Source organism: Jaculus jaculus, chromosome 6 (genome assembly GCF_020740685.1).
Source record: "Jaculus jaculus isolate mJacJac1 chromosome 6, mJacJac1.mat.Y.cur, whole genome shotgun sequence".
Lineage (NCBI taxonomy): Eukaryota > Metazoa > Chordata > Mammalia > Rodentia > Dipodidae > Jaculus > Jaculus jaculus.
The window spans coordinates 163,444,061-163,458,071 of NC_059107.1; the positions used below are offsets into that span (position 1 = coordinate 163,444,061).

The 14,011-nt window shown below is 48.0% G+C and overlaps 1 protein-coding gene across 3 annotated transcripts in view; it reads left to right on the forward strand.

The window, feature by feature from the left end:
• Positions 1-14,011, forward strand: part of Tbc1d22a (TBC1 domain family member 22A) — a 306,659-nt gene that overhangs the window by 95,591 nt on the left and 197,057 nt on the right. For all 3 annotated transcript variants that reach the window (XM_004650395.2, XM_045153248.1, XM_045153247.1), the window contains one exon: positions 4,697-4,811. In XM_004650395.2, coding sequence (XP_004650452.1) covers positions 4,697-4,811 — 115 coding nt within the window. The remainder of the gene's footprint in view (positions 1-4,696; positions 4,812-14,011) is intronic.

Sequence of the window (14,011 nt, forward strand, 5' to 3'; positions counted from 1 at the left end):
CCAAGCTCAGGACATCTCTTGTGGAGTTTCAGAACCCTCAGCTCCCTGTGTTCCCAAGTGCAGGACATCTCTCATAGAGCTCCAGAACTCTCAGCTCCCTGTGTTCCCAAGTGCAGGCCGTCTCTCATGGAGCTCCAGAACCCTCAGCTCCCTGTGTCCCAAGTGCAGGATATCTCTCATGGAGCTCCCGAACCCTCAGCCTCCTGTGTCCCAAGCACAGGGCATCTCTCATGAAGTTCCCGAACCCTCAGCTCCCTGTGTCCCAAGTGCAGGACATCTCTCATGGAGTTCCAGAACCCTTAGTGCCCTGTGTCCCAAGTATAGGGCATTCCCTCAAGGAGACACAGGAGATTTCATTGAAGTGATTTATGGATCTTTTGATCTAATATTACTTAGTGATATAAAAGTTCTTTAACTTTTAAACTAACTTTCCCTTTTTAGTGCCTGCCAATAAAAATAGGAATTCTGATGTGTGACCTTGTAGCTGCTGTGGTCACTACAGCATGTTTACTGGGAAGAGCATTCCCACACACCACAGTCTCCAACCTTTCTGATGGGGCTGATATCTGCCCAGGGTTTTCCTCCAGGCTCCTGTTACCTGCCTTTAGAGCAGCATCACACATTATGGAAATCAGGTGCTTTGTCCAATTAGCTGCCCAGAAGTTATGTCTCATTACACTTGAACAGGTGCAGAAGATAATGAAACATACAGGCTGTGTTAACAAGTGATTTACACTCAGGTGTCAGCGTGTCTGTGCCCATGAAGGAATGTGCATTTTCTAGCATGTTGATACTGATGGAGTGCAAGTTCATTGGTGCTGAACTCTACTGACCGTGAACCTTTTACATGCCCATTCCTTCCTTACTGCCTGGAGGTAGCAGGCTGCACAGACCCCACTGTCTTTGTGCCTGTGTGTAGGCAATGGACTTGGTTGTGTTGGTCATGGCTCTAGGCCAAGTCAGGGTAGTTTTTCTAGCATGCACATGCTGTTCCTCATTTCTGGGGTGCTGCTCTATAACCCCTGTTTGTTAGGCTTCCTAACCTGGTGTCACCCCTGTTTCCGGCAGTAGGCATCTGTTTCCCTCCCTTGCATTGGCTGAGCTGTGGAGTTGCTTGTCCACCAGTCTTTCCTCATTTCACCTTGTGATCTGTGAAGTAGGAACCTCATTTGGGTGTTTTCTGTCCTGGTCACTGTGAGTTGTCTGAATTGATGATTGGGAACTATGTTACTGCAGCTCTGCCCTTGGCCTTCGGCTGGCAGACTGTGAGGGTGGAAGCCAATGGCTGTTCCTAATCCATTTTCCTGATGGGTCAGTCTCAAGTAGGTGTGTCATGATGGCAAAGGAGAGCATGGCATGAGCAGAGGCTGGGCATCACCTCTGCCACACCGAGTAGAAAACAGCAGCAAGAGAGTGAGCTGATCTTTGGCAAGGAGGGGGAAGCTGGTTACAATCCCCCCTAGGAATGTACCTCCTTTTTGGCTTCACCTGCCAAATTGCTATTACCTAGGGACCAAGCATTCAGAACACCTGAGTTTATAGGGGCATTTGACTTAAAGTACCACAGAGTCTGTGATGCATTTTGAATTGATTTTAAAAAATGGGCATACATGGATTTAGTTTCATGCTTCTACTGGTAGCACTTGTTGAGGAGGCTGTCTTTTTTTCAGTGAGTGTTTTCTGTCCCTGTCTTGACAATCAGGTGACTATAAGGAATGTGGGCTTTTCTGTGCACCTCCTGTTCTGTTCGTTGGTCTGTGTGCCTCCGTGTATAGGCCTGGTGCCCTTGTCTCTGTGGCTCCTCAGAGCAGCTTGCGGTCAGGTGTGTGAAGCTTCTGCTCACGCTTGTCTTCCTGCCAGTCTGTGTCTTCAGGGCTCGCAGGTGAGCAGCTCCCAGCTCTGCTCCTCTGAGCTCCACTGGGGCTTCCTGTTGGCTTTTTGCTCCCTGGCTTCACCCTGTCTTGATCACTACAGACTTGCGTCTTAGGGGACATGCTGCCTTGCCTGGCTCTTGTTTCTTGGTTACTTCTTACCTCTCTTTGTGTGTTAATGTAAAGTCAGCTTGTTAGTAGTGTTTGTTGTTTTAAACAATTCAGGTCAAGGTGCTTCTGGCCAGTTCCCTGGCAGGAGTCAAGTGTCGTCACTCAAGAGCCCTTCCCACATTTGACTTTTATTATTTTTATTTATTTGAGAGAGAAAGAGACAGATAGGAAATGAGAGAGAAAATGGGCATGCCAGGGCTTCTAGTCACTGCAAATGAACTCCAGACATATGTGCCACTTTGTGCATCTGGCTTTATGTGGGTACTGGATAATTGAACCTGGGTCCATAGGTTTTACAGGCAAGAACCTTAACTACAGATTCATCTCTCTAGCCCATTGTTAGGTTTTACTAATTCTTCAAGCTTAGGTTGACCCTATTAGTAATTTTGGAGAAAATTGTGTATCATTTTTGTATTTAGCTTTCATAATTTGACTTAATTTTTTTAAAAGTTGTTTATACTTATGAGAGAGAGAGAAGGTGTGAGTGAGGGAGACAGGGACAGAGAAAAAAAAGGTGTACCAGGGCCTTAGCCACTGCAAATGAGCTCCAAGATATGCACACCACCTTGTGCACATGCACCACCTGTGTGCATGCCTCACCTTGGTGGGTTCTGGGGAGTTGAACGTGGGTCCTTAGGCTTCGCAGGCAAGTGCCTTAACCACTAAGCCACCTCTCTAGTTCGATTTTTTTTTTTAATTTTTACACTAAATAATTACCTTAAATACACAACTTGTTAAATTTACTCCTAGACACGTTTTGTATAAACAATGTCCTTTAAAATTTTGATCATCACTAGTTATTGTCAGAATGCAGAAATGCAAATAACTCACAAATTGATGTTGTCTTGCAAATTTTCTAATCTCTTTCACCAACACTAGCAATTTATATAGATTCATTCATGATTTCTAAGAAGTTAATCATGCCCTTTGTGAGTGACAGCTTCCTTCCTCCCTCCCTGCTTTCCTCCTTCCTTTTCTATGTACTTGAGGATGACCTTGAACTGTCTCAGCCTCCCTAGCAGTGCAGGCCTGTTCCTTCTTGGACTTCTTGTGATGTGCGATGTGTCTAGCCTAAGTTTCCACTTCTGGCTGCGTTCTGAGCTCTGACCCACTACCCTACTCTGTCCCACACACGGTACGTTCCCGTCCCGTGCACACACGCACACCCTCAGGCTTGCAGTGTGGCTCCCGCTGAGCCCTGGCTAGTGTAAATCATTACTTTTGCAGATCTTACTTTCCAGGTGACCATGGTCTCTGTATCTTCTGACCTTCTTTTACCCTCTATTCTGTAACTTAAGCACGAAAACAACCCTTCCATCCAATGGCAGAGCTGTGGTGGGAGTGATTAAGCCTCCTAAAGTGCCCCCCCCAGCCCAGAGCCAGACTACAGAGATTAAAACGTGGCCATGATCCTCAAGGCTCTGTGACTTTGAGAAAATTGCTTAACTTCTCTATGCTTGTTTTCTCATTGTTAGTTATTTATTGGTGTACAACAATTTTACCACAGGCCCTAGTGACTTAGAGCAGCACACATTTATTCCCAGTGGTCACCTTGATCGCTGTGGGCCAGGAGCTTGGCCACGTCTCAGCTAGATCCTCAGGGCCGTACAGAGCGGCACTGGAGGTGATGGTGGGCCATGGCCTCATCTCAGGTTTACCTGGGAAAAGGGTAGGCTGTGCAACTGGTGTAGTTAGTGCTGATGAGCGGCCCGGGGCCCTCGAGACTCACTCACAGCTTACCTTGCTTGCTGCCATTCAGTCACTGTCCTGTCCAAAGATGAGTACATGCCACCCGCTGTCGCCATTGTGCTGGCTTGCTCCAAGGCCTAGTGGTCACTCAAGGCTGTGGCTTTTGCATCTATGACTTGAGACTGTGGTGGTCTAAGGTCTATGTCTGTCTGAAGCCTCCTGAGGATGGCTCCTCCATGTGCTGTCCAGCCATGCTCATCTTCTTAAGGGTGCCAGCATTGTAACATGGGGTCATTAGCCCCTGTCACTGAGTTCTTGAAGCACAGATCTGGGTCTAGAAACATGTTCTTTTAGTTTTTGATTTTTGGTGGTGCTGGCATGTGGTGGGCATATTCTCTTGTCAGTGAGCTGCACTCCTGCTTGTGAATTTGTTTCAGTAGTCAGCCCTCTGGAAAACTGTTGACTTATGAAAAATGTATATGACTCTATATGCATGAGTGTATTACTTACTCAGCACATACTAATCAGGCACCTGCCCTGTTGCAGGTGGTACTCGCTTGTTATTCACCTGAACAACTCCGGTAGCTGGTCTACTGTGTGGGAGAAATCCACATTCCCTCCCTTCCTTTTACTCACCTTCTGTCTATCCGCCCTCCACTTACTTACCTGTCCACCTGACTATCACCAAGGAAAGATCCACTGCCCCACCTAGCCCTGGGTGCTCTGTGTCTCCTCGAGGAGTAGAATGGTCTGAGAGAGAGGCCTGAGCTCAGGCCTTGAAGAAGACTGCACAGGGCTGGCGAGTCAGCGCACGTTAGGATCACTGGCTTTTGTAAAGAGACTGCAGTTGGCACTGCTCACATTTGTGTCTTAAGAAATAGTGACAGTATGTGCTTGAAGTAAAAGTGCATTTTAAAGTAGTCCCTGTTTTCATCTCGTTTTACTGCTGTTCAATTTTCTTTCAGATTTTTGAAAGGATCTTATTTATATGGGCAATCCGACATCCTGCCAGTGGATACGTTCAGGGGATAAATGATCTTGTCACGCCTTTCTTTGTTGTCTTCATTTGCGAATACATAGGTAAGAACACTCATGATACTGTTTCCTGCAAAGATAAAGCCTGAACTGTAGTGGGCTTACTTTTAATGTGCGTGATTATATCAGTGTTGAAAATTGCCATTAAACTTAATGTTACTAATGGTGGGTAATAAGAGTTTCATCATTGGTGTGAGCTTTACTTATTTATTTATTTTTATTTTATTTGTTGATTTTTGATTTTTCAAGGTAGGGTCTTGCTTTAGCCCAGGCTAACCTGGAATTCACTTGGTAGTTTTAGGCAGTCCTCAAACTCACGGCGATCCTCATATCTCTGCCTCCAGAGTGCTGGGATTAGAAGCCTGCGCCAGTATGCCTGGCTAATGGTGTGAGCTTTAAAAATGCCTTTAAACCCACATGCTCAATCACTGCAGATGTTATGACGTGGTCACAACTATGAAAATCTGCTCTATAGTAATCTTGGGAGTTTGGTTCATTTCTAGTGACCCTCAGTGCATTGGCTTTCATGTTCTGGGTTTAAATACATAAGGTTGAGGTGATAAAATATTGGTTCACTGTTGTGTATTACAACTCTAAACCAGCTTGTTCTTCTGTGACATCTCATTGCTTTCCTACTTTGGACACAGTCGCCCCCTGGAAAGCTGATTTCCTGCGGAGTGGCTAGATGAACAGCCTGGACTGGGCTGCTGCTTCTCTCTGACGCCGCATCTGTTTCTCTGTGTATGTCAGAAGAGCACACCCTAACCAGCCTTACTGCTTTGAGCCTGTCTTCTAAGCTTAAAAACAGATAAATAATGGGTGCAGTTTTAGTTCATCTGTGATAAAAATTAAGTATAAAGTATACAGGAGACTTCACTCCTCAGTAAATGCATGAAATTTAAAAGCAGTGTTTCTTCTCTCATGTGATTATGAGCCACTTCAGATCCCTGTGGTAGTCTGGAGAGCCTGGGTTCGCTCGAGGACAGGTCATCCTTCGAGCATGGGGACGTTCACACTCAGCGAGCCTCAATGCAGCCCTTGCTTTGTTCTGTTTGTGATTTCATAGGAGGTCATTTCATTGCTAAGCAGCTAATGAGGACCACCACTGCTCGGTCCCCAGTCACCTCTAAGTAGGGAGAGGCTGCTCTGAGAGCGCCTGCGTTCTCTCTTTTAGCCCCCCCCCCCCACGTGACAGATAATGAATGTCTTCATGGTCCTGGAACAGTAGGACCTCTGTCACTGGACTTGTTAATTGAAAGAAGAACTTCAGCTGATATTCCATGTTAAATGGACCATTTAATTAATGTGGAAAATAAGTTTGTCTTAACTACTTTACACCAACTTATGTTGTCAGACCCAAGCCATTCTTAATGCATTTGCCTATTATTAGCGAGATAGGATGAAGGGACATGCCTGTGATGTTAATTGTCCAGGAGAAAGAATCACAGCGGGATGTGGAGCCTGTGTGCTACAAGTGTCCTCATTAGCAGGGCACAGATTGGCCACGCGCGTGCCTCGCACCCACGCACTCACAGAGCACCCAGTGGGGCATTGAGTGAAACCTCTATGTAAAACAGCATTTATTTCTGGAAGTTGACTGCTGAGCATGCACTTTTAAATGTTTTGTTCTGGATTTCAAACGTGATTGGTGAATTCCTTTTTGATTTTGTTTCACAGGCTTGAGAAATACTCATTATCACATTCCAGGTCCCCCATCTGCTGTGTAGACTCATGTTTAAACTGCTTGGCATGCCATGCAGTTTTCTCCTGGAACTGACGTTTTGTCATTTCGAGACTGTGATGGGGCACGCGTGGAGCTGGCTTTCCTGCAGAGCACTACTGTGGGGGTGGTTTGTGGTACATTCCACAAATGCTGCCTGAGCACCCTGGGCCTCTGTGGTGATGAAAATGTAGGGAACAAGGAGTGCTTTTTTCTGCCCCTTTGGAGCTTTTGGCTATAGCAGGGAGAGCAGATTTTAGATGAGTAATTAAGAAGTTTAATTAAAGTAAGGAATGTTCATGTTAGGAGGAAGCATAGGGAGAGGGTGCGGTGAGAGCCTGCCCTGGCCCAGGGCTTGGCTTTATGTACTGAGTGTGTCTGATTTACAAACAGGACCAGGCTGAGTTAGTCATGTGGAGAGAGCACCTGAAGAAACAGCCTGGCCCTGTGGTGGTGGTGGATACTGGGGCGTAGGAGTAGAGGAAGCCACACCAGGATGGTTGTCAGTGGGAACCTGGGGTCTGGTCTTCAGTGCGCAGTTGAGGGTGTTTGGGTCTTGGTCTTTGCGGGTGCATGCAGCATGCTATGTGTAGGGTGCTGACAGGTCTCTGGGAACCCACAGAGCAGGTACCATGCTGCAAATCACTGTGCAGATGTCCACCTCCAGATAGGCTGCAAGAGGCTGAGCTCTGCTCTGAAGGGTCTGTGATGCTGGAGTCCCTTGGTAGACCAGCGGCCCCAGTGTCCAGGGAGCCGCAATGGCATAAGCACCTGTGGTTCTTGGGTCTTTTTCTGAGGTTGGAAGGTGGTAACCAGTGCCAATGAATTGAAGGCATAAGGAACTCTCTGGGTATGGGATTATCCTGCGGTTCTTCCAGCAGACAGAACTGTGATAACATGGATGGAGCTGGGTAGTCCATGGGACTGTGTGTTTCCAGTGGCTAGAATCCTCATGAACCCTGTCCTCTGTACTCTGCTGGCTCCGAGGGGAGGAGAGGAGGCCTGGAGCTCAGGAGGAAGCCAGCTCCAGCTTCAGCTCCAGTTCCAGCTCCACACGGGAGTAACAGCTGCTCCCGTCTCAGTTTGGCAGCCTGACAGGTGTGGGCACTTCCAGGCTTCTATGCTGTCTGCTTGAGAGTGGCTATGGAAAGGAAACAGACAGTTGGAGAGCACCTTGGCCCATTGCATTAGGTGGAGTGCTCCACAGTGAGGGGATGCTTCTCTCTGGCAAGAGGCTGGCTGGAGTGGTCAGAGGCAGAGGAACAGTTTGTAAGGTCAGGGAGTGGTGCTCATGGAAATGAGAAACTGGAGGGGGTGATGAGGAGCAGGGACTTTATAGAATTGGTTATGTTAGGAGGGTGAATGCTCAGGGGATAGCCAGGACCTGTTGATCTTGTAGCAGGAAATAGGAGTGTGCCATGTAGCCTGAGGCAGTTGTTGGGGCCTCTGTCACCAGGGAAGGCTGGTTTGATCCCGTAGTTTCTGGTACAGAGACCACAGATACAAATTAGTGCATAGGTATTTATGTAGCTGCACAGACATGCTTGTCCATGCACCTTCACCTTGTACCCCTCACTGATGCCACCATACCCTCTTCAAATACACACAAAAGCCACCCTCCAGCCCAACACATGAAGCAGATACGTAATTAACTGGCAGTGCTGGTGGGTGACTGTAACCAAGCTGCGTTAGGAGTCCACCGAGGCAGCAGGATTTACTGTTCAAGGCCTGCCTGGGCTGCATAGCAAGACTGTCTTCAAAAAATCAAAACTGAGCTATGCTCAGGTAGAATACTTGCCTGAGGATGTTGCTCAGAGGTACAGTGCTTGCCTGGCATACTCAGGCTCTGGGTTTCATGCTAGCACCACAGGAAACCAGACAGACAACAACCAAATCTGTAATTGGCCCTTGTTGAATTGTTGAATGGAAACCAGTGCTTTCAGTGAGGTCTGTTGTGCCTGTCAGGTGGAGGTCAGAGAACAGTGGCTCTGTGCAGTCTGGATGTACACTTTGTCCACAAGTGGAATGTGGCAATGAGAGTTGTAATTTACTCGGAACAGTCCATCATGGAAAAGCTGTCTGTGCCAGGGAGGCAAAGGAACCCATGGCTTGTGGAGTGGACCCATGGACAATGGAGAATGGGTGATGGCCTTGACTGTGTGCTGCAGAGCTTGAAGGGGGTGGGGCTGTTCTCGCAGATTCACCTTGAGCCGTAGGCTGGTGTAAGTGTATGGGTGACTTTGCCCTGAACCATGGCTCTCAGAAATTAGGGGCAGCAGGGTAACACTGGAACAAGTGCAGACCGTGAGGAAGGCATGTCTAGGGGAAGGATGAGTAAGGAGCCGAGCCATGTTCGAGTTTGCTATAGGCAAGAGAAGGGACTTGGCTACAGAAACACCAGGTGGGAGGTAGGTGAGCAGGTGACTCTCTGTCAGCACACGTCGCGCAGGACTTGATCCCAGATGGCCTTACCTGTGCCGTCTGTGCAGAGTGGAGCTCAGTCTGCCCTAGTTTGGGTTGCATCCTTACTATAATTTTCTCTTTATTGAGCAATTAAAATGGCTTTAAAATCCATTTAAGAGAAGTAGTTTCACAGCTTTTGGAAATACAGGTAGGTATTAACTAGTTAGTGGAAGTTTTTCACCTTACCGTTGTTGAGAAGTTTATCTTGGCCCTTCTTCCTTACTAAGATGCTGTACCCTAGAATGTCAGGGCAGGGTCTTGCCAGCCTCCGTTCCTGGAAGATGTACATGTGCTCTCTGCCGAGAGAGGCCTTCGCCCACCCCTGCGCTGCTTCAGTCCAGGTGGGCTACTGTATCGGTGTCTGGGAGCTCTGTGCAGAGCCATTGGTGGGCCCTCAGCTCCCTCGCCCTGCTCCTGGGCTCGGTCTCTGAAGTGGTCTGGGTTGCTTCTACAAGCCCCCCTTCCTTCTGTTGCTTTCAGGGGGACCCTGTGTGGGGATCTGTGAGGAAGGAAGGCTGAGCTGCTTTGAGCCCACACTCTTGCTTTGTGCTCGCTTGGGTGACTTACCTTCCTGGGCTGTGGTAACCGTGAGCAGGTGTGCTGAGGGGCAGGAGGTGGTCTCTTGTCAGGAAGGGTGACACTGTGTTGGTCTTGCCTCTGAGTGTTTTCTCTGTACATTTGTTGCATAGTCAGCAACATGTTTTGTATAATATTTTCATGATTTTTTTGCACTTACCCTGATAGCATAAGTTTTCCTCTATATTATTAAGAAATCTTTGTAAAGATCATTTCTACCTCCATGTGACATTATGTTGAGATACTATCACACAGTCCATAAAACTGTTCCACTGCTGCTAGATTGTTTTTAAGTTTTTTTCTCTCTATGTATGTTATAATTTTTAAGTAAAGTCTATATATTTCAAAAAGTGACTATTGTATTCTGTTCAAGAAAGTTAAATTTGGCTTAAAATTAAGAAGCATTATTCTGTCCCCTTGAGTTGTACATGTAAGCAGAGAATGTATTTTAGTTAAAATAAATATTTTCAGCAGAGCGACAAAAGAAGTATTTTTTCTCTGTGATGCCTGTTTGCTGTTTCAATTTAGAGACAATTTTGACCAGGTACTTTGGACTGATACCCTGGGGTAATTGAATGTTAGTTGGCTGCATGGGTGGAATGATGATGACTGTGTTTTGCAAGATGAAGAATATTTTACAATGGGATTTCACCAGCCCTGTGTTTAATCTCAGGTTGATTTGATTCCATATGTCATCTTCTCTTAAATTACTCTTGAAAGCAAATACAGAAAGGGACTAGAATAAATAATGCCTTTATTTGAGAACGTTAAGAATATTAATTTTCATATTCCTGTGTGAGTCAGAATCTTAGAAGCACCAGCTGTTTGTGAGCATACTTGCTTTGCCTGGACAGGACAGAGGAGTTGGTTACACCAAAGGAATGCTGCAGAGGGTTTCCACTAGCTCAATTTTACTAGGCTGGTCTCCACCTCCCCATTATCACAAGATAAGTAGAGTTTTGAGGGACAGGAGGCCAGTTGTTTCAGGCCTTTTATTGACATCAGTTATATAAATAGTTTGCTATGTTTGCCTTCAGATTTCTTTTCTTATATTTATTTTTCCCAAATGCTACCACTGCTTGGCTTTCTTGAGTGTTTCTCAGAGCTCAGATGCTGCTAAGTGCACAGCTAATCTCAGAATTTGGGAAGGAACTCCTGAAGTGTGTAGGTACAACATGGTTACTGTGGCAGCTTCCATCTCAGGGGAAGTAGAGGTGGAGCTACTCTGGACAACTTGTAGCTCCCGTCCCGGGGGTGAAGTGGAGATGGAGCTCCTCTGGACGATTTGCAGTGCCTGTTCTGGGGGTGAAGTGGAGATGGAGCTCCTCTGGATGACCTGTAGCTCCCGTCCCATGGGTGAAGTGGAGATGGAGCTCCTCTGGAGGACCTGCAGCTCCCGTCCCATGGATGAAGTGGAGATGGAGCTCCTCTGGACGACCTGCAGCTCCCGTTCTGGGGGTGTAGTGGAGATGGAGCTCCTCTGGATGACCTGCAGCTCCCGTCTCAGGGGTGAAGTGGAGATGGAGCTCCTCTGGACGACCTGCAGCTCCCGTTCTGGGGGTGAAGTAGAGATGGAGCTGCTCTGGACGACCTGAAGCTCCTGTCCCGGGGGTGAAGTAGAGGTGGAGCTACTCTGGATGACCTGAAGCTCCCATCCCATGGGTGAAGTGGAGATGGAGCTCCTCTGGAGGACCTGCAGCTCCCGTCCCATGGGTGAAGTAGAGATGGAGCTCCTCTGGACGACCTGCAGCTCCCGTCCCATGGATGAAGTGGAGATGTAGCTCCTCTGGACGACCTGCAGCTCCCGTTCTGGGGGTGTAGTGGAGATGGAGCTCCTCTGGATGACCTGCAGCTCCCGTTCTGGGAGTGAAGTGGAGATGGAGCTCCTCTGGACGACCTGCAGCTCCTGTCCTGGGGGTGAAGTAGAGATGGAGCTGCTCTGGACGACCTGAAGCTCCCGTCCCAGGGGTGAAGTGGAGATGGAGCTCCTCTGGACGACCTGCAGCTCCCGTTCTGGGGGTGAAGTAGAGATGGAGCTGCTCTGGACGACCTGAAGCTCCCGTCCCAGGGGTGAAGTAGAGGTGGAGCTACTCTGGATGACCTGAAGCTCCCGTCCCATGGGTGAAGTGGAGATGGAGCTCCTCTGGAGGACCTGCAGCTCCTGTCCCATGGGTGAAGTAGAGATGGAGCTCCTCTGGACGACCTGAAGCTCCCGTCCCATGGGTGAAGTGGAGATGGAGCTCCTCTGGACGACCTGCAGCTCCCGTCCCGGGGGTGAAGTGGAGATGGAGCTCCTCTGGACGACCTGTAGCTCCCGTCCTGGGGGTGAAGTGGAGATGGAGTTCCTCGGGATGGCCTGCAGCTCCCGTTCTGGGGGTGAAGTAGAGATGGAGCTCCTCTGGACGACCTGAAGCTCCCGTCCCATGGGTGAAGTGGAGATGGAGCTCCTCTGGATGACCTGAAGCTCCCGTCCCACGGGTGAAGTGGAGATGGAGCTCCTCTGGATGACCTGCAGCTCCCGTTCCACGGGTGTAGTAGAGATGGAGCTCCTCTGGATGACCTGAAGCTCCCGTCCCATGGGTGAAGTGGAGATGGAGCTCCTCTGGATGACCTGCAGGTCCCGTCCCACGGGTGTAGTAGAGATGGAGCTCCTCTGGATGACCTGAAGCTCCCGTCCCATGGGTGAAGTGGAGATGGAGCTCCTCTGGATGACCTGCAGCTCCCGTCCCACGGGTGAAGTGGAGACAGCGAGTTTCTCTGGACTGCCACTAAAGAGCTAGAGTGGGCTGACACAGGTGGCATTTCCTGAAGAGCCCCAGTCCTGCAAATTTATATTTGTCACTTGCATGCTTTACAGAATTTCAGAGTAATGGTCTCGTGCTAATAGGCTGGCAAATCCCTGGCAGTGTAGCTGCATGGGGTGGACGTTATCACTGAAGGGTTGGTGCGTGTTGTCTGGCTTTTGTGTGTGTGCACCTTATGAGGTAGCATTTATGTTGTCCATCTACACTTTAGTGTGTCCTCTTTACTATCCCAGTCCTTGAACATTTGAAATTATATTTTAAAAAATGAGATTATTTTATTGTACTTATTTAAGAGAGAAAGGGTAGGAGAGAGGGGGGAGAGAGAGGAGGTGGAGGAAAGACAAGAGAAGAAAAGGGAACACAGGGTCTTCAGCCATTGCAAACTAACTCCATGCACATGCACCACCTAGTGCATCTGGCTTATGTGGGTGCTGTGGAATTAAACCTGGGCCCTTAAGCTTCATAGGCAAATGACCTAACTGCTAAGCATCTCGCCAGCCCTGAAATTATTTCTTTAAAAGCTAATGAGATGGTACTTGTAGTAATGGGGAGAAAACTAGGCAGAATGGCCTGTAGGAGTGTGTACCAGTGAGGCCCTCCAGGTCTCAGGCACCTGCAGACCTTGCTGCCAGCAACCCAGAAGGTGCTCCTCCCTACAGTGCAGGAGTACTGGGCCCTAGGACTAGCCTTGTGTCAGTCATGTGTTTGTCTAGTAGTGGCATCCAGGTAGAGATGTGAACGAATCCAACACGTGGACATTTTAGAACTCATGAGGGACATGAGACATTACTGTGGGATTGGTACTTCCATAGAGACTCAGAGTTGACCTAGCTGTATGAAGGAGAAGAAGGACCTCAAGCTGGTGACTTTGATGTCAGACACTCGGCGCAGAAGCCTAAAGCCAGAAGCAACAGAAGAAGGGAAGGGATGCTGAAAGCTAGAACAGAAGGAAGTGAAGTGGACATTAGACAAGGGGGAGATTGGAGAGGGGGCTGCACTCAAGTTCCTGATGTCACGGGGACTTTAAGAAGCACAGCACTGAGGGGATGTGAGATGCCACGAATTAGACAACATAAAACAAAATGGAGGAATTCCCCAAGGATGTAAATTACCAAGCTGACCGTGCAGATGAATCTTGTGTCTGTGCAGCTGGAGTGTTTGCTGCAACTCCAGTCTGTGTTGCTGGGAAGGTAAACTTATGATTGACATCTACCCTTTGGGGGCATCTGCTCTACTCCAAGGTTACTGGTTTAAATGTCAATCATGTGAAGACCATGGCCAGAAAGGGGTGCCTGAAGAGGCAGGGTTTCTTCTCAGTTGGCATCTAGAAACCCTGGCTGTTTAGCTGCTGGCTTGTTGGCCTGCCCTGTACTCCTACCATTTTCATACTTGCTTGTCCCTACGATCACGTGAGCCAGTTCCTTATAAAATAAGACACACACTCACACAACACCTATAGCACACATTTTTTCCATATATGAAATTGAGTTAATAATCTTAAATAGTTCCATAAAATCTAGACCAGATATTTTAAGTGCCAAATTCTACAAGATGTTTACTAAAGAGCTAATATGACTCCTTCACAGAGTTTGTATTGTTTTCCTCAAAAGTAGAAGAGAAAGAAACACTTCTTATATTCATTCTGTGAGGCTGGTGTTGCCTTGACAGCAAGGCAGATGGAG